The 21,975-nt window shown below is 38.2% G+C and overlaps 1 protein-coding gene across 1 annotated transcript; it reads left to right on the top strand.

Annotated features, from left to right (window-relative positions):
- The first annotated feature begins 312 nt into the window (after positions 1–312).
- On the top strand, positions 313–15,580 carry LOC124131376 (putative ammonium transporter 3). The gene is made up of 9 exons (XM_046494616.2): positions 313–490; positions 7,471–7,653; positions 8,327–8,407; positions 8,919–9,213; positions 9,415–9,486; positions 10,628–10,687; positions 10,836–10,912; positions 11,489–11,715; positions 13,147–15,580. The coding sequence occupies exons 1-9, from the start codon at positions 349–351 to the stop codon at positions 13,726–13,728; spliced, it is 1,719 nt and encodes a 572-aa protein (XP_046350572.2). The 5' UTR covers positions 313–348; the 3' UTR covers positions 13,729–15,580.
- The last annotated feature ends 6,395 nt before the right edge of the window (positions 15,581–21,975 follow it).

Genomic DNA, 21,975 nt, shown 5'->3' with positions numbered 1-21,975 from the left:
TACCGTCAAAACCGCGTTGAGTTGTTTCTACCTTGTGTGTTGATGCCGCTTCTATGACAGCCGAGAGACAATGGTTATCGAACAGTTCAGCGGCAGTTGAACAGCACTTTGAAGTGGTTTTAACGCCTATCCTCAGAGAATAAAGCCAATTCGTTTACCGTACATCAAGTAAATATGCTTCAGCGGATGTTCTTACAAGCAACAATAGAGTCTTCCAGTCTTCGTTTCTTAACAATAAAGTCAATAAATTTTTAATGCGGTGCTGAAAATACGTATTTACAGTGCTATGTCATATGTCTATACATACATATTCACAACACAGACAGTGGAGCGGAGTTCCGTTTCAAGATGGCGAACGTAACAGAGGTGTATGGGAATGACAGTTTCATTTCAAATGTGACAGAATCGACTCCACCTCAGTCCAATTCACCTTGGGACGATGCTACATGGATTCTCACCAGTGCTTTTATCATATTTACTATGCAGTCTGGTAAGTGCTTTTTCGCTTTTAGCTACATACAAACTTTTAATCACAACTGATCAGTTTCACTGAATTAGCATACAGAGAGATGACTAAAAGTTAGATATATGCTACTTTTGTTAGCAGTCAAATGAACGTAATTTGGTGCTGAACGAGAAGGCGTTGCTTGACATAACGAATCATGCTCAAAATAAGCGCCATATCTGTAAAACATGAATCTGGTCGTCATCATTAAATCAGTAGTAGCTGATATTACCAAAACAAGATTTCTTTGTACTTCGCTAATTTATACAGCATTTGGAAAATAACAAAACAATCCGTGTTCCAAGTTTCTCAAGAACAACCGCTGTCAAATACTAAACGATACGTATATGGTCTTGTCACGGAAATACGTATGGCAGGCATATGAATTCACACTGTCACATCGTCTGATTCACCGCTGTAAAAATACCCTACACAATTCTTATTTCGTGGATTTCCGATTAATCTAAGGTGACTTATAAATATGATGTATTGATTGCTAATATTTATGCCAATATCGCAGAAATGTATGCTCCATGTATCGACGTGGCGATGCAAAATCGATTGGTTCACTGTTATCGTTTACGTTGATGAATGAATGTATTTATGCATTGTTGCCTTATAATATGATGTCATGATAATTCAGTAATGTGAGTAGAATGCATATACATGCATAATGTAGAAATGGCATAATCTTCTTTAGATATTTCGTGATACTATTATATGAATGATTTTTACATAACATGAACGGTGTGGTTTGTCTCTTTCTGTTGCCTGATGGCTAAGTCACACGCGAATAAGGTCGTACGTGTCGAGCCCCGGATAAATCGAACTATTTCTCTGATCCCAAATTCGACTGCATTGGATTTAAGGCATTCATTTTGAAAGGACAGCCGAGTGAAACAAAATATAGGTATGGTACTTGGTTGGCATATTAGATCAGGTCATTTAAACACTCGTGATTGCAATATGCCAACTAGATTCTTTATGAACTTCATATTCGATATTTCGTTATTGTCATAACAAGGAAGAATCCATTCTTAATTACCCCGAGACACGGCAGGTTAAAAACACTACAATTTGCTGAACAGACTTTCTCCCCCTAGTTGTGTCAGAATCAGCCGACCATTAGTGAGGATGCCAGATTTGAACTGATCAACCACCATTACCATACCCATGCTCGCAGGTTTCACCTATATGGTCAACGTTTACGAGATGCGCCCCTTTTGGTTTGTTGATTGATTGGTTGTTTAATGCCGCACTCAGCAATATTCGAGCTTTTTGACGGCGGTCTGTAAATAATCGAATCTGGAACAGACAATCAAGTGATTAATATCATGAGCATCGATCCATGCAATCAGGATCGAAGACATGCATCATCAACCAAGTCAGCGAGCCTGACCAGTCGCCTTTTGGACTTCCTTTCTTAAAATAAGCTGATACTTTTAACTGCAAGTAAAATTTGAATAATTGACAATGCTTTTACAATGTTTCGGGAAATAAGATATCAAAGGGGATAAATAAATTGTCTTTCTGTGTCAGTGTAGCCTGTACCTGAGAAAAAAGTCACATTTCTGTTACACGTAAATTATTGTTGTAATCTGAGCCCATTATCGTCTCGTTGCGTTGCTATAGTCTTCAATATATAATTATAATAGTATGTTCATACATAGGTATATATACGTGTCGAACATTTGAAATAGCTCTGAAAGAAATTGTCATATATCCTGAAATAAAACAAATCGCCACAGGGATTATTTCAGAAGCGGTAGCCATTCTGAATGCATTTTAAAACAAAACAACGTCGGTGGTGTGGTTGGAAACCTTTTTGTTTTCGAACATTTACGAACTCAATACCGATGTCGAACTAATTAATGCAGGGTTTTAAAATGATTCACTTGATTAACCTTAATTTGGGTAGTATAGCTGAACATATAATTTGTTGAAACACATTTTTATTTTAGCATTCTGTGTCTGGAGTGATGAAGATGAACTATTCAGTTATGGCCTGATGAGACTCGTACGTGGTACGAGTTGAAAGCGCTAGCCTATTAAAACTGTGTTCAATCTTACTCCACTTACTCCACTTCAATCTTACTCCACTCCAGCTCTTCAGTGTAACTGACAATGACATAGTATAGCTGAACATATAATTTGTTGAAACGCATTTTTATTTTAGCATTCTGTGTCTGGAGTGATGAAGATGAAATATATTTGCATGAATATATATATATATATATATATATATATATATATATATATATATATATATATATATATATATATATATATATATATATATGTAAAATAAAATAATGGTCCACGTTAGTCCATCATCTTCTTTATATCAGTTTCAGACATAGTACTTTCGCTGTCAGCTCTTCAGTGTAACTGACAATGACATATAATATGACGGCATACTTATGATGACGTCATAAATTACAACGTTGACGTCACAATGTATTTACACACTCCAGCGAAACAATGTAGGTTCATGATCCAAATGTACCTTATATAGCGGGAAAACTAAAAAGTTGCCGCTTCCACATGCATCTAAATGTTCACTGAATGGAATCGTGCGGTTGTGTGGCTGCTTTATTTGTGAACGGTGAAGATTCATTCTTCTTTTTAATTTAAGTTCTGTCTTTCCGATATACTTTTCAATGCATCCACTACAAACAATCAAGTAAATAACATTTCTACTATCACAAGTCATATTTTGTTTAACAGTAATTTAGTGTCCTTGTAATTTGGACCGAACAGCCTTCAATTATATTGCTGCAAGATAGGCAACGTCTGTCACCGCACTTAGAAACCTGTGGAGTGATGATAACAGAATCAAATTTAGAATTTGTCCAAAAGAAATTAAGATTTTTGGGTTGTCTTTGGCTGTTGATAATTTTGTATTTGCTCAATATCTTCTCCATTTTAATATTTTGATTAAAAAAAGGCAGGTATCGTTGAACCATGGATAATGTTTTTTCATGATTAGGGTTGAAGGTAGATACTAGAGATAAAGTATTCCCCATATTGTTTTCTTCACTATTGTGATAGTAGAAATGTTATTTCATTGATTGTTATGGCCTGATGGGACTTGTACGTGGTACGAGTTGAAACGCTAGCCAATTAAAACTGTGTTCAATCTTACTCCACTTATTAAATTATTACTATATTGCCCCTGACAGTTAGAACTTTACTGTGCTTTATATATATATATATATATATATAGAGAGAGAGAGAGAGAGAGAGAGAGAGAGAGAAAGAGAGAGAGAGAGAGAGAAAGAGAGAGAGATTAAAACAGTTATTGATCAGCTGTATTTGCATCATCCATAATAAATATGTTTGATCAACTGATCAATTTTGCAGAATGACGTCAACATAACATACATATAGTGTTTGTAAATATGCTAAGGGAATTGTGTAAATAGATACTATCGCGTATGTTTACATTTTAAAACTAAAAGCGATTTGTGAGCACCAATGTATTACCCAACATGGAAGGGTTTTTTACCACTACAGTACAGCATATCTTAAGAGCTGCTGGCACACGCTGTACAGCATACTCATGAATTTTGTTTCAATACAAATTCAATGGGGAAACAGTTGGAGCAAGCGGCTGATCGGCACATGGAGTAAGGCAACGATTATTTATAGTGTTGGCATGAAGAGTTAAACGATTTACACTTACCGTTTTACACTATGTGGTTTGTTCTCGTGAATTCAGTGACAGACAGCTCAATTATTATGTCAGCTAAATTACAATAAATTTGTTCCTGTCTGATAACAAAACATTTGTGGATGTGCACCCATGTCTCCATGCTAGCTTCTCACATATTACGTCGGGGACAAGGGCATAATGCACGAAATGAAGGTCTGTGTGTATCCTGGCCAGTGTAAAGTGTTGGGGTGTTAAGTGTAGTTTTCTATTTATGTTTATGGTGTTTGTAAGCTTTCTTTGTATAACGTCGCATTGAGCATTGTTCCGGCTATATGACGTTGACCTGTAAATAATCAAGTCCAGATCAGACAAAGCAATTACTGTTATCGGAGGAGGATGGCACGCGGTCAATCAGAGCACCTAACCTGATCTAGCTGCACCAAACGACAAGCATAGTTTGCTGGGGACCTATTCTAGCCAAGGATCCCCATGGGGGCAGCTGTTATAAGTATGATTGGATGCTTCTCATGAAATGGACCCCAAGCGATTAATGAGTTCTGCCGTTAGTCAAAGGTGCACACATGCGAACGAATGACCGTAGAGGATACTGGACATTGGATGACCACAAACTCAGAGCCAGAGCTTCATCAAGCATCTCGAGTAACCGGTCGATCGCCGTCGTTCATGATGGTATTTTTACGTAATTTACTCGACAGAGAAACATTCAGTCAATCATAAGATAGAAAATGTTTCAGACTTCGTATATATCACCAATTTGAGTAATGTTGTCATATTAAAAGAGTTGTTTCGGATAATATTTAACTGTAAATTCAATCTTATCGTGCTCTAAAGGATAACAATCCCATACTCAGGATTATATTCATTGGCCAATTCAGCTGAAGTTAATTAATTTAACAGAAAGTTCAAATAGAGATATTTGCAACGTACACCACAAGATTTCAGTAGGACAGAGGAGGCTATATATGGAGGCCAAACATCCCCAGCACATGCAACGCACTTATCCATTGCTTACTTTTTTCATAGGTTTCACGGCTAGAAAAAAAATTTTGCCGTGGTCCTACCGGTCCCCAAACTACCTACAGTAGCCATGTTAAAGATACAAGAAGCTAAATCTCTTAACGTTTCGCCGTTGTGTCCTAGAATTCTCCAAACCACCTACAATTGTCACGTCAAAGATGTATGGTGTCAAGTCTCTGAACGTTTTGTCGTTAGTCCTAGAATTCTCCGAATCACCTACATGTACGTACAATTGCCATGTTAAGGATGCGAGGTACTGAGACAACATTTAGTAGTTGCCCTAGCGTCTCCGGTCCTACTACAATTGTCTCGTTAACGATTCAATGTGATGTATCTCTTTCTTGAATCTCAGTTCGGCAGCGATATCCCACATATGTCGCCATTACAACACGGCTGCGTAGTTTTTTTTACGCCTATGCCATGATAAACTAGCGTGATTTCAGCGATTTTACGCCACACCTGGAAACAATGCTTAACAATGGCATGTGTTTTTTTTTATGTATACACAACAATGAACTGCATCTATTTGGCTTTAATCACTTATCATGAAAACATCGTTATCGCTGTGAAGGTTTTAAAACTTATTAAAAATAAGATACGTGTTATCGATGTATCAGTCAGTCAGTGCGTATACCACGTTCGTAAATAGATTGTGCCTTTCTTATAAACACTAGGCTACAATAACACACCATGGTCGCCTGAACCACAATACTGATTTATTAATGGTCTGGTAAATCGTCAAACAATGCATGTAACCGCAAGGTATTCCCAGCTTAAATCGTGAAGAAAGCACCTGACTACATTGTATCCATCCATCTAAATAATGTAGCTATCAGGATAAGGTCTCTAGATTTAAATGTTGTGGCATAGGGAGTGATTATAGATATAGTAGGAAAACAATTTTGTATGGGATTAAACTCCTGTACAGGAGTCTGTTTATTAAGCAGTCAAGCAGTTTTCTAATAGAGGTAATGTAAAATTTAACCGATATAAACAATATATGGAGAAAGAAAGAGATGTAAAATATATCAAATGCCTGCAGTAAGGTACACATGCTTACCCATTTCGAGAACACCTGGGCCCACTTGCACAAAGCGATCATAGCGCTAAGATGATCATAACTCCCATGCTTTAACATAGGCTTACAATAGTCGCAGCGCTAAGATCGCTTTGTGCAAGTGGGACCTGGTGTTATCACTATTTTACAGTGATTCATTCAAAATATCTTCACAGCTATGTTGCCTCTTTGTGCCAAGTCGAATCTGATTTGGCGGATTGTCGAGAATGGTTGTTCTCTCGCGGTGACTTTTTATATTTTACAGCGGGATTAGCTGTAAAGGAAACAAACTTTATGATTGTCTGTGTCGTGTTCATGTTCACACCTGTATATATTTGATACGTTTCAGTTATTTTACATACACATGCCATGTTTGAACATATTTACACAGAAATTACCAGACACCGGTCAAGTCGCTAAAATAGTTCGTGATAGAGAACCTTCAGGGCAGCTGTGCAATATGCATTTGTCACTTGGATTTGGATTTGTGACACATGATACTGGAGAAAACATCAAATTGCAATTATTTCAGAACTCCTAGTTAGGTTGTGGCATTTGCGAAAGTTTATTGAGAAAAAGTGAATTTTGCCGTTGCTATATAACTTTGAATGGGTTCATTTTAGGGAGCTTGTACTTTTAACCAAGCATACATTTGACACCTCGTTTTGATATATGAACAATTCAGTGACAACCTTTCGCTAATGTTAAAAATGTTTTAGCATATATATATATATATATATATATATATATATATATATATATATATGTACATGCTTACAAACGAACTGTAGAGGAATCATGAATATGCCTCTTTGTGACGTGTGCAATCTGTGGGGCTGGATATATACGCTGACCGTTTCACGAACACCTGTAATTTGATAGTGCTTCATAAACACGTGATACTGTCGGAATCGTGCAATGGGCTGCTTTTAGCAGAGATTTGTTACGATAGTGGAAAAGGCTCTGTCGCTTTTGATTGTAATGTAGTCTGTGGCAGACGAGTGGATCAGGGCAGTACCTTACTCCAAAGGCCCAGGTTCGCTTCCTGACACTGGTTACAATTTAACGCCCATTAGTCATGTCCCCCGCCATGATATACAGGTAACATTCATAAAATCTGCGTAAACCTTAATCAGTCATTGCTGTGCGTTGGACTGGATTGAACTGGTTTTTCTAATTGAAATATATTATAATATCAACTGAGTTGTATTGTAGGTTTTGGGTTGTTGGAGAGCGGAATGGCGAGCAGGAAGAACGAAGTTAACATCATGTTGAAGAATGTTGTGGACGTTGTGTTTGGTGGGATCACCTACTGGTCCATCGGGTACGGCTTGACGTTTGGTGATGATGCAGGGGCAAACGGTTTCACTGGTGTTGGTTACTTCTTTCTCAATCCAGGTGAGCTAATCCCAACAATATAACATAGTTGACACATAAAACGTACAATCTACTCAATCCGTCATCATTTTAACGTTTAAGTCTTTATTGTTAGCTTAAAAGCTCGCTGTTGAGACGTACAGCATCTTGTAAAAGCCAAAATTTAGTTACAGTAAGTACTTACTTTCCTTATTGCTACACACCTTCCTCGATGTGTTCACCGAGATGACAGAATGGTTTTATAATACTGATTTTGTCCTGTATTTGTCATAAATTGTTTGACAGGCATTACTCAGAAGTTGACGGATGACAAGGTAGACACAATTTTATGGATAACAACTTCTTTAATACTTCTTTAATCGACGTTTCGATATAGATCCTTATGCCGTTGTCAAGCAATACTGAATGGGGACATAGTACAGAATATATATAGTAGGTGCAGGATTAACAGTAGATGATTAACAGTAATAACAATTGCATATATGAGTGGGATAATATAGGTAAGTGTTGACAACAAGGGGATAATACCGTCACAACACGATGGACAGAGAACACATGGGTGGAAGCCAATGGGACATGAAGCCATTCGCCTACTATGAACTCATCAAGCAATAATTACTTTTCCTGTTTAATTGGCTTCATGTCCCATTGGCTTCCACATCTGTTCATTGTTCTTCATTCTTTTTTTTTACAGACGGAGAACATATTGGTACCATATACTCCAAATTTGTGTTTCAAGCCTCCTTTGCGACAACAGCAACAACCATCGTATCAGGTTTGTTGTTAAACGCTGCACTCAGCAATATTCCATCTACATCATGGCGGTCGGTCTGGCTCTAATCTGGACCTGCATCCTCCACGTCACTGACGCTGACCACACGGTCTCGTGAGTCGCCTCTTACGACAAGCATGGGTTGCTGAAAACTAATTCTAACCCGGATTGGCGTCCAATTTGGTCGCCTCTTACGACCAGCAGTGGGGTGCGGGGTACACATTCTACCCCGGGTTCCCAATTGGTCGTATCAGGTTATTAGAGATATCTACAAGTTTATATCATTGTAACTGCCATGAAATACAATATTTATAATCTGTGGGTTCTGCATGATTGAGCGTCAAACAATGTAATTGCCAATGCTTAAAATGCTCAATTCTACATGTTAGATTTTGATAGCAACAGACTTAATCTTTAACTTGAAACAAGAATTACATGTAATAATTTGATTACAGGCATCCTTCATTATAATTAGACATGCCATATAATATTATCATTTGCGCCATATTATCAGGTGCGATGGCTGAACGGACCAAACTTATGGCGTACATCGTGTTCTCTCTCTTCAACACGTTCGTGTACTCTTTTCCTGCACACTGGGTGTGGGCTGATGAGGGCTGGTTGAAGAAGCTCTACGTGGTCGATGTTGCTGGAGTAGGACCGGTCCACCTTGTTGGGGGAGTTACCGCCCTCATTGCAGCGGTTATGTTGAAACCCAGAAGAGGTCGATTTGTGAAGGAAAGTAGAATCTACCAGCACATACCATCTTCCAACCCTGTAAATACTCTCTTGGGACTTTTCATGCTTTGGTGGGTATTTGTTCTATATATGTGTCCCTGTTCGATAGTAGATTTCAAAGAAAATATCATTACCAATTATTATTTATGTCATACGTATAAACTGTTGAAAGAAAATGTTAATTAAATGTATTTTATCAAATCGATAACATTATGATAATCATAATTTCTTATTATTGTTCAAAATATTTTTAACCGCCCTTCAATTTTCAGGTGGGGCTGGCTAGGTTTCAACTGTGGAAGCACATTTGGAATAAGCGGAGGCAAATGGAAACTTGCTACAAGGTACGACAACTTTGAATGACAATAACACCGCCACATCTGTATCTTTACAAAATACGTTGCAAAATAGTAATATATTTTATAATAACATTTCTGATTATATTCTTGGAGAGTTAAGGTTATTGTAAGTATAATAGTAATGCAACACATCAATCTGACATCCTGATTTGTTTGTCGTTTAACGGCGAACTCAGCAATATTCTAGTTATATGACGATTGTCTGTAAATGATCGAGTCTGGACCAGACAAGCAGTTATTGACATCATGAGCATCGATATATGCGATTGACATGCATCAACCGGGAGCCCGAGCCTGACCTGGCACATATAATTGACACTCGCTAAACTTGAATATTATGCATTCAACAAAACTATTTAAATTTATTTTCAAGTATGTTTTATTTTATAGAACTTGCCCAATGGGCATACCAACTGGGACACATATCATTATTATGTAGTGTTAAGTTTTGATTGAAAGGTCTAACAATAATAGAATTACATATCACCACCTTTGATGAAGAAATAGTGAATAATGGTGCCGATGGACTTGTTGTCAAAAACTTATCAATTCATAATTAACATTATGACTGTGATTTGTCCAGCAATTATTTATAGGAAATGAAAAAAGTCGTTTTCAGATAATAATTGGCATAAAATTAGTTAAATATCTCGGACAATTTCATTATTTTTTAAAGATTTTACTCTTTATCTATGTTTCCAAATGGAGCTAAATTAGTTTTACCAGTTTTTTCCGTCATTTGTTTCTAGGAAAATACCAGGTTCTTCGACATTAACAAAAACTATCTGGATCTGCAAACTACTGCTAGCGAAACGTACATGAATATATCAAACTACTGTGGATTATTAACAAAAATGAGAATTCCTAGGCTGAATAGGGAACACTATCCATTTCTTAATTATTGTCAGGTGTTGAGAGTGTGTGTTCAAGAACTCGACGTAGAGATCGTTGCTGATGCTATCAACTACATGAAAGGATTTTGCTAGTACAGAGATAGTTAGAGGCCGCCGTTATACACTACAGCTGTAATATAGTGGATTGCAACGGAAAATAACATTCCCTCACTCTAAGAGCTACTTGTAATTTTCTATGTGATTGCAATACATTGTATGTTTTATATTTAAAGAGCGGCAGCAACAACAATTCTCTCCTCGTGTGGCGGTGGAATAACAGCCTTTATAATCAGGTAAAATACACATTTTTCACTTTCAATTCAACATAAATATTTTGTAGCAACATTTTTATATTACAAAATTCACATTTATATTACTTTATTTTAACGTATGAAATATTTGTCCTGTCAGTTATTCTGTTGTTGCTACTGTATATTTCAGCTATGTGTTCCACAAGAGAAAATACATCATTCCCCTAATTGTAAATGGAATTCTTGGCTCTCTCGTATCCGTCAGCGGTATGTATTAATTAATAAAACCTCCATATTAAATTTTATATCACCATGTTACTGTATATATGTACGTTTGGCCGTCCATGTTCCCATCACGTGGATGCATTATGCAGGAATATGTGCAGTGCATGTGCGCTAGAATTTCACAACTTCGCCGACGACATAAGACATACATACACAAAATATAGTTTTTATACAAAACGACTATAAATTCACATTAAGTTTAGTCACCAAGCGTTTTATTTTCGGGAAACTCTCATTAGAGACAATATTTTTTCGGGTATCCACTTATCGCATAAAAGCATTGCTTTCCTGTGGGGCAAACCACTTTACTCCATCCTTTGCACAAGATAATAAGAACTTGTTTTTATCCTTCAGCTTTCTTTGTAATCTGAAAACGATGGATAACTTTTCAATTATCCGCGCCGATCAAGGAAAGTGGTTTTGCATTTAAGTATAAGTGATAAGAATTAATCATGTATATATTGATTCTAAAGTTTACGAAAAACAAACCATTTCCCAATTAACATATGTACATTACTTCGCTACCTCACGAAGATATATAATGTTGTCCTAATTCAGCAATCTGCGCAGTGACAACGACATGGGCAGCCGTAATAATAGGGTCTGTTGGCGCTATTATCGCCGCCTTGAGTGACTTCCTGTTGTTCAAGCTGAAGATTGATGATCCAGTCGGAGCCAGCTCTGTCCACCTCTTTTGTTCTATTTGGGGTCTTCTTTGTTGTGGTATCTTTGCCCAGAAAGATCAGATTCAAGGGGAGTTCAATTTCAACCATGGCCTACTTTGGGTAAGTGGTAAAACGTACGTCTTAACCGTCGACACTTACAAATCTGCATCGTCATAATTTAAAATAAACATGCCTTTAATATTATGCCCGCCACATAACGGCTTGGGGTCACCGAAAGTGGGCTTCTCTTGTTGTAATCATGTGGAGTATCGAACCCGGACCTTCGACGTGATGAACAAAAGCTTTTAACCACTGGTTTGTCCTGCCGCCACTAACAAAATGATGAATGATGCATGATACCACTGCTGCTTATTACTGCAGGCGTATTACTGTAGGCTTGTTACACGCCACACGCGTGTCAAGCGTAGGCAAATATAAATTCAACGAGTAGATAGCCAAATTCTGCTACGTATCCTGTTTAACTGTGTAACATACATGTTTAAAGGAATGCCTATGAGATGCTGACTACCCTGTCAATATGTGCAGAGCGCAACTTTATATTTGATCTCCATCATATAAAGAATACTTAAGCTCTCGTTTAGTACCAATTTTATGAAATGAATGCAAATTTCTGGTGTCTGACCAGATACCAGAACTATTCACGAGTTTCATAAAATTGGTAATGACAGGGGAGCGAATTGTGTACAGTAAACTACGGTTATAACGAACTCATAGGGACTACTAATTTTAGTTCATATAAGCATATATACAGCATAACTACAGCAAATAGTCTAGACTAAAAAGTTCGTTATATCCGTCAGTTCGTTGTAAGCGTGTTCGTTATAACCGTAGTTTACTGTATTTTTATTTAACACTTTCCATTGAAAAGGTTTTTTTTTCACTGTCGCGTGTAAATAGGCAAACAGCATAATCAAATCGAGTTTAACAGAATAATAACACGTCACATTTCCAAATTCTGGAAACCCATTTGTCCAGAAAGTCTACGCGTGTCGGACAAGGATATTTACAAAATTCAAAATGCTGTTTTCATGGGTATATACTAAGGAAAAAAAACTGAGAAAACGTGTTTCGAAAACTCAAAATTTTAAGTTAATTATGTCGCCCGAGAATATTTTCCTTTGCTCAAAACTCATGTTTTTGTTTTGCAAAAACATAAAGGTGTGTCAACAAGTATTATCACACATAATTCAACTAATTCTAACTTAAGTCAACAATTTTTTATAGCGTTATTAAAATATCTCGAAAACAGTTTGGCCGTCGCTTTGGTATTAAACACTGTCACCCGTGTAATATCAGCTTGTTGCAACTTATTGTTATTAAACAGTGGTATTTTCAACGGACTAGTAATAAATAACGATATGTACTATGTGATGACATGATGTTATTATATTTATTCTAACATGAACGCATTTAATGTTTGATATCAGAGTTAACTTTATTATTAATACACACTTACAGTTTATATATACCATTCATCTCTGCCATGACGAGTTGATGATTGGTCAATGCCCAATGCTATCATTGTTCCAGGGTGGAGGATGGTACCTTCTCGGAGTGCAGACTCTGTCTGTCGTAACGATCATCTTGTGGTCAGCAGTGATGTCCGTCATCATCCTCAAGGCCATCGATCTGACTATCGGTCTCAGAGTCTCAACAGAGGAAGAGATTGTTGGTGCCGACTTCTTTGAGCACAACATCATGCCCCCTGATGGGGTAATGCCAATTCTTGCAAAGCACTTCAAGACCAAGCGGTCTTCGAACAAGAATAAGGACGAGAGCAATGACGAACAAGTCGTTGCTGATGAGAAATTATGCTTCTGTTTCATTAAGAAAAAGACCATTGTAGCAATACGACGAAAGAGAGGCACTCGTGATAAGGATGAGGACGAGACGAAAGATGATGACATTCATACGGAGAAGAAAGCGTTGGATATCTTAAGGAAACACGTAAAGAAGGGAGGGAAAGAAGAAGAAGAAGAAGATGTTATCAGTGAAATCACACAAAGTGACACTGCAGCTGGTATGCAATTTACCAACTTTGGTTTTATCAAAGATGAGGAGGAGAAGAAATGTGATGAAACGGACCCAGTTGACGATATAAAAGGTGATTGACAAGGTTTTTTTGGGTGTTTTTACTTTTAACCAAGTGTGCATATCACCATATGGGGCAATATTGTCGGTTGGTGCCCGTTAGTTATAACTTTGTGCTGCCTTTCGTAACACGCCTTAGATGCAACAATAATGCCAAGTGAGTCAGTGCGTTTGGTTTAATGCTTCTTTGAATAGGATTTCAGTTATATCACGTGTGTGTGTGTGTGGCTTCTGTCGGAGCAAAGCCCGAAGGGATACACGTCGAAGGACATCTACACGTTTTCGCAAACCGCAAATCAAGTAAACGACAACCCTCTCTTCTGCAACTGTCGAGGAACACTTACTGCACCTCATGCCTTAACTTCAACAGTGTTTGTTCTGATTGTGTGCAGTATTTCTGATTATAATTTTTCAATTTGACGTTTACACGAGATACGGCTTTTCCATTGGACGAGAGGTTGGTCACAGGACCGCGAAATTGATGTTCATAAGTGTATGAACGACACAATTTGACGTTCAAACGTTTTTCACGAGAGCGTGCTCTTGAAATGACGACGAATAGCACGAATACGTACAGAAGAGTTCATTCTGATCATTTTTACTATACATTGAGAAACGTCAAGGTTTGACTGCACGATCGTTCACGAATATCCTCGCAACGACCCATCCTAGTGAACAAAACGAAGAAATACACAATCCAAACTATGTTAGTATCGCCTCGATCCGTCTCTAGGCTGGCAGTGACTGTCTACAGCTATCTATGACTTTACCTTAGCGTCTGTTTGACTCATCATTAATCACTTTTAAATGATCGGTCAATTGATCAATGTTGACTAAAACATGTAACCGCCATGGGTTCATTAGCAACTTCCGAAATCTCTCCCGTCACGTTTATCGTGTCGGCCATTTTGACGTCTTGTACTTAATGTAAATGTATTAAGACGCGCTCAGTCATTGTGATTGATATACTGAAGTAGTTCTTAACAGACCTTTCTCATCTGATGGTGATATCATTTGAATACATGTGTTGCGTAAGACGTTTCTGAAGAGCAAGTTGTGCCTCCATACGCTCATTTCACCACTATTATGAGGAACTATTTTATCCCGCGATATAGCTGGTTGTTGTATGGCTGTCAGTGTAAACATAAAGTCACACGTACTAAATAAAATTGTGTATAGATCTTGGCCTACATCCTTTGAGGTAAGACATTGTGATAGCAAGCTCCGACGTTCATACAGTTTATTCCTCACTCTATGAAGGTTCATATTCCAATGAACTCACACAAAGTGATCATGAAAGTCAATTATTAAGTATAATGTCACGGGGTTATTGTGGTTTGTACGGTAACTGAATTATTTGCTGCTGACTATACATGGAATATTTATTAACTGAGGCCGTGATAATGCTTCCCTTTTTGCTCCGTGGATCACCGCCGCTTCTCATCCCATGGCATTCATAAATCATTTATAGCTGGACGTACATTATTAAGACTACGTGGTTTTCATTCTGGAGATTATAATAGATATTTACCTTTACTGGCAAACCCTTTGGTGCAATGATCGGTTACAACAGCTTTATCATACCACTCTAAGCTCCGTAATATTAAACCTCTAGATTCATGATTATTTATTGTACATATTTCATATTTCGGAATTTTGTGTTTTAAAGTGTTATTAAGTTTTATGTTCACAGGTTAATACATCAATGAGCTATTTTTGTCATTTGTTTTGTGAAAGATGTTTACAATGTCGGCGAATTAATTCTTTGATTCTAAGAATCGCTTCACAGTCTCAGTTTCAATGTAAACTATTTGCATGATATGCATAGCATACCTTTATGTAATTGTTATCGACGAAATAAAACTTTCCGTCAGATGATGCGTGAATTATTTGACAACATGTCAATAAGCATCCATGTACATTGTATGATACATCGTATAAGACATTTTCAAAGCAATACATCAGCAATGTACCGCTGACCATCAGTCTTTGAAATAATATAACGAGAGCGGAAGGTCGGTGGTTCGAACCCCTGACCGAATCATAAAAAAAGACATAAACATGTGGTACTTGTTGTTATGCTTCCTAGCGCTTGGCATTCAGGTCATACCATAACGACTGAGTCAGTCTACTGTGGCTGAGTTGGGTAGTTATGTTAAACTGCTTCAGTGGACTAGCACTAAAGAACCGGCATAAGTGCGGACTTGTACACGCAGTTATCTTTGTATGGCAACATTTTAATGACATGTAAACTGGCTGGTTATGCAAGTGAGGAAGGTCGTTGTCAAGTTAAGTGACATCATTGACATAAATGCCACTGTTTCATTGGTTATTGATTAATAAGTCCTCGGAGTATGATATCTTTACATATAGAACAATACTAGTTCCACCAATCATGAATAAATGAGAACCTCCACTCAGTACATGTGAACGGTGTGGGCCTAAAGGATGACTTGGTTCCATGTTGCAGATACGGTTAACGTGGAACTGGCATCCGAATACTTTGTTATTCAGAATACTTGCTGTCCAGGGGACATGGATGGCCTTGTTGGGTGGTAGGGTAGCATAGTGGTTAAAGTGTTAAAGGCTCGGGTTCGATTTCCAACATGGGTACAATATGTGAAGCCCATTTCTGGTGTTCACCCCGCCGTGATATTGTTAAAAAAATGTCTAAAAGCGGGGTAAAACCATACTCACTCACGGATGGCCTTGTCATCACCGGTGCCACGCTTCACTGATTCACTGAGTTGCGTCCCTTTGTCGTGCATGAAACTTATAATCATGGGTTCCAATCCCACATTCGCCCTGCTTATGTTTCTACGCTTGCCAGCATCGTATCCATGCATGCTTATTGGTTTCACCAAAGTGGTATACGTCTGCACCACTTCGGGTTATCCTCCCACACCAAGCAGACACGCCGTAATATTACTGACCAAACCATTCAAAGGTAACATTGGTTATTTCTTATTAATCGCAGTTAGTACAAATGCCAATATTATTTTATTCGTAACGATCTGCAATGAGTTATTCCTTGCGTCATGACACAGTATTACAAGGAGAATATTACATTATTATAACCTGCTTCAGTGCTTAAGTGACAAAATCGAAGTTGATAATTACCAAGATCCTGCTACACGACAATACGGTCTGCTTTTTCAAAAGGACAATGACATGGGGCAATGGTGGTACTGAATAGAAGCACCCAATCACAACATTCCGTAAGTGTGTTGTTACACAATAATGTACATTCTGACAATGAATATTGTGTTTGTAAATAGCATTTTAAGTTTCTTGTTAAAGCAAAGAATCCATCTGACATATACGTGTATTCAAAGGCGTATCTTCCATAAATATAATCCATATTAACTGAGCAAATTCCTATTGGGCTCCTTTCACTCTTTCAACGGTATTCAGCTGCAGATTTTTACATTGAAGGCAACCCGCATTAATGGAGGTCAAACCGAGAATCATAATCTGAGCGAATATTGTCATCGATCCCACGATTTTAGGATTCTGGTCAGCTTAACTTTGTACGCTCACAGATGACTCGTTTCTTTTGATGTTATACAATACAATTTTATGATAATAGCATACGTGAGCGTGCGAGGATGACAGCTCCAGTAAATTCGCAAACTGATTTAGAATCCAAAGGCAAATATATACTCCAAATTGGGTCATGTTTTGGTTTTGTCATATTTGTTATTTTTAGAAGTATACATACTTAAAAGTCATCTCTGTTTCTTGACGAGTTAGGGTTGTCGTTTTGGCAAAGGGTAGATCCCCATTTTCTTTTTGAAAAAAATTACTGTATAAAATTAAACTGTAAAGAAAATTTTAAAATATCAAACTCCACTCATTAGTTTGTACCCATCCGTTTATCGCCATATGGATCGGACAGGTTAATTCCCCAAGGATATTTATCACGGAGACATGTATTGATGTAGCTACTCATTAATTCAAAGGATTTTGTTTGTCAATCCAAGTTTGCACTAACATATGTATACAGCGTCTACTAATAGCAGCAAAGGTGTATGCCGACTGTTGTGACCATATGGCCGTCCATCGAAGATCCATGTGGAAAGTAATACAATAAGCAGATAGAGATTGTCCACATGGACGTCATTTACTGTTGCTATATTACCAAACAACGTTCAAACAACGGTCGGGTATCGATTGGAAGAGATACAATGATGGTTGAAATGGATCTTTGTTGTCATGGATTGCCAAAGCATCTTCAGGCTGCAGTGAACGCATCATCTGATCTGCCTTTTGAATTGGTTCTCGGGTTGATAATGCAACCACCTTTTGACTACTGTTAGGAAGGGATGTATATGACAAAGATAGCGAAACCCCTCGACATTTTTTATGTCTAAACACTATTGGAACGTTAAACATTTAGTCCTAGGAACAACGTGGGTATACTAAGAAACAGCTTTAAATGTAATTATTATTCTGTGAACAACAAAATCAAATGTAAAAGAATTATTTATAAAAGAAGTATCTGGTCTCCTGTTATTTTCGTAGAATATTCATGGAAAATCAATCTAGATCGTTTCTGTAACAATAATGACGAACCAAACTGTATATGCGATCTTTCGTAACAGCTTCCTTATCTCGTCATGAACATGATCAGCTACCTTATGTTTTGGCTTGTTAGGAAAAAAAACTGCTATTAGGAAACCAGATTACAATGTATGTTGTGTTTATAAATAATTCGTTAACAATTGATTTCGTCATACACAGAATAATAATTACATTTAAAACTGTTTCAAGGTGCATATCCCTGTTGACTCAGTGTTTTAAAGATCCAAAAATGTTCAGACATGAAATATGTCGAGGGGATTTCGCTATCATTGTCCCTAACAGTATTAAATATGGTGGTTGCATTATCAAGCTGATAAGTCATTGTTACAAAAGAAATGTTCAAAAGACAGATTTGTTGATGCTTTCACAACAGCATAAAGATGCTGAAACAATCCATGACAACAAAGATCCATTTCATCCAGCATTGCGTCTCTTTCAATCGATACCCGGGCATTGTTTGAATCGTGTCGGTAAGCTGCTAAGATAGCAACAGTACGGATTGTGTACATGGCGGCTAGCAATTACGTTATACTGTTAACATCATTTCATACAAAATGAGGATAATACACAAATTGTAAACATGTCCCGGCCATAGTGATTAAACTGAAATTTACCCTTTCTAGTTCAATGTCACACATATTAAGCAAATAAGAGTGAGTGAGTTGGGACTAATGCCGCTTTGAACAGTGTGTAAGTCATTAAACTGTGACACCAAAAGGAAAGATGTTTGAAATCTAGTATTAATATATTTGGATAAATGTCAGTGATGCATCCTTCAGCTGTATCTAAAATTATTGTTACAAAATATACTGAAATCACGTTTCGCAATTAAATCTTCATGTATGTCTAATTTAGCAAATGTTTTAATGAGTGTTCATGCTGTATCTACGTTCCCTGACTTGACATGTCTAAACACTACGTGTGAATACAAACAACCTCAGATGAAATGTCCTTAGATGAAATGTACATGTATTGTGAGATTTAACGTGTTTTTCATCCAAACACGGATCCATTAAATTCGATTTATATAGAAATGTTTATTGACAAGAGGGTTTCAAAGCTGTTGATATAAATATTCCATTCGAAAGTAATGGGCAAGACACCTCATTTTAAGTTAAAACTTTGCCACAATGTAATGACACATTTCGCAACATAGCTACTTGTATGAACAGGAAACACACACAAACAAGAGGGTATGTTGTGGATCGAGTATAATCGGTTATAATTCATGATTGCAACACTGTTCTTGGCACTACAATATATTTAATATAGTCGTTGTTCGAAATGTATATAGGGGAGATTTCGAGAATAACTTTGGAATCCGAGTGTAGTTACTTTGTTAGTCTCGGCTTTGGCGAGGGACTTTCAACATCATGTCAAGAGGTACATATAAACTGTTATTCCGAGTTAGAGTAACGGAGAAAAACTGAGTTTAAAATCAGTGGATGCCTCAGCACGGTGAATCTGTTCTTGGTAACACCGTCACATGAAACCGACTGTGAAATCTTGAACAATGGTTGACGCCATCTTCAATTATTTACGACAATGTGTTGTTATGGCATCACGTTGCTATAGGCCGTTTGCAAACAATGAACCCAATGGAACAATTTGCTTGAATAAGCCAATCCGTATGAAGCAGAAATTGTCATGCCCAGTGAGACTTACTGAAATTGATTACATCGATTTCCTTGGGACCTACATGTAGATATCTTGCAAATCATTTTCCTGCATGATAAATGGCTTTCTGTCTGTCAACACCAACGCCTGAGAAGTACCCGTCTCGATTATCCCTCGAAAAAGATTTCATTGGGCGTAAACGGCAAGATAGCGGTGAAAATTATATATTAAACTTATCACTGAAAATCAGTGATGACACCATGTGTTTGCAAAAAGGATAAGCATATCCTGCCACATCGGCAGCACTCGCGTCATTTGCATGAAAAGATAAGTGCATGTTTGTTGCCTGACTCCGCACAGCAGTGCTCCTGTCATGCGACGGCGGCCTCTTAGCAAGCCAGACAATCAAGCAATGAACCAGAACCCAGCGACGCGACAGCCCTCCCACTGACTCTACAGAAACTAAAATGTTATGTTAATTTTGAATTAAGTGAAACAAGCGCAGAGAACCTGCTGCTTACAAGTAAAAATAAACGTTTAAGAAATATTGTGGTTTTACAGCATTTTGAGGGGGCAGTTTTAATGTCTCGGCACAAACATATTTTTTTTGTTTAACTCAGCATGATTGATAAATGCTACTGAGCTTATGATGCAACATGGGAACTTCAGCAGAAACATCCACCCACTTCAGGTAAATATAAAACGAGAATCAACGGTTTCAATTATCCACCGAAAAAGAATCCAATGTGCCCAGAAGGCCAAACAGCGGTGAAACTTATATGAACGAATCAATGAAAGTCAATTGCACCAGGTGTTCGCGAAAAGAGCAAGCATGTCTACCCTACCTGTAGGAACCGCCCCTCACACAAGCCGCATAGAAAAGTAAGTGTCAGTTTGTTTTCTGTCACCGCACAGCAAAAATCCTGTCAAGGACGGCGGACAATCACGTGATGGACAAGAAACCCAGTCACGCGATTGCGCATTTACTGATTTTGTTGAACTAAAATCGATATGTCAATTTTGAATTTCGTCTGCTGTGTACTGTGTGCAGAGATTCTGCTGCATAGAGACACACCTACCAAAATATCAGTATTGCCCCAGCATTGATCGGCATGTACCACTGTGAAAATTTAATGATGCATTCAATCTACACTGTGCATTCACAGAATACATATACAGCCGCAAACGAAACGTCACCCCAAGTAACATTGCATGAACAGTTGTCATTTAAATATCTTGGTAATCTTTGTCCAAGTTTATAAAATTTAACATTACCTTGTCCGGTATATTTGATGATAAATGACAAAGCAGATGACAATAAAACCGACACCAAGCCCTTGGACGATTGCAAGCTGGACAAACTGCCCGGCAAGTAGCCCATGCATTTCAGGTCCACGTAAGGACCAAATACAGGCTCCAGCAACGGTACCAGACCACCAACACAACAGATGACCGACCATGTAGTGGAAGACCAAGGGTCACCATCCGACGTCAGGATCGTCAGTATCGTCAGATTGTGCGACAGCATCTTCAAGATCGCTTTGTTACTGCTGCGGAATCTGCTCGACAGACCATGGGGACAGACCAGCCACACCTTAGTGCGGACACCGTGACGTCGACGACTGACGAGCAGACACCTCCACTGTCACAGGCCACACCGAAGACCAACTCTGACACCACGTCATCGCCGGGACCGTCTTCAGTAGGCAACACAGCACCAGCATTGGCCCCAACACCAGTGGAGAAGAGTCCTCTTCTCAGACGAGAGCCGTTACTGTATCTCAACAGCGAATGGCAGAGAGAAAGAGTCTGGCGACGCCGTGGGGAACGTTATTCGGATGCTTGTGTTGTTGAGAGAGACTCGTGGGTTGGTCCGAGCATCATAGTGTGGAGTGGAATTAGTCTTGGACAGAGGGTCGGCCCTGTTGTCATCCAGAACATCGGTCCAGGGAGAGGCAATGGTGTCACAGAAGCTTGGGACATTGATCAAGTCTTGAGACCCCACGCATTGCCTCTGTTGGCACGTCGGCGCTACCACGAGTTTCAGCATGATAACGCCCGTGCCAA

This window comes from Haliotis rufescens, unplaced genomic scaffold (assembly GCF_023055435.1).
Source record: "Haliotis rufescens isolate VD_foot unplaced genomic scaffold, xgHalRufe1.0.p SCAF_1, whole genome shotgun sequence".
Taxonomy (NCBI): domain Eukaryota; kingdom Metazoa; phylum Mollusca; class Gastropoda; order Lepetellida; family Haliotidae; genus Haliotis; species Haliotis rufescens.
Note: the sequence above shows the minus strand (reverse complement) of the source record. Positions and strands in the feature narration are given on the sequence as shown.

Bases quoted from the DNA above. Each gene is read 5' to 3' on its own strand.
- LOC124131376 (XM_046494616.2), top strand. From the start codon at position 349: ATGGCGAACGTAACAGAGGTGTATGGGAATGACAGTTTCATTTCAAAT. The intron at 8,408-8,918 runs GTTTGTTGTTAA...CCATATTATCAG, and splicing joins AGCAACAACCATCGTATCAG to GTGCGATGGCTGAACGGACC. The intron at 9,487-10,627 runs GTACGACAACTT...TTATATTTAAAG, and splicing joins AAATGGAAACTTGCTACAAG to AGCGGCAGCAACAACAATTC.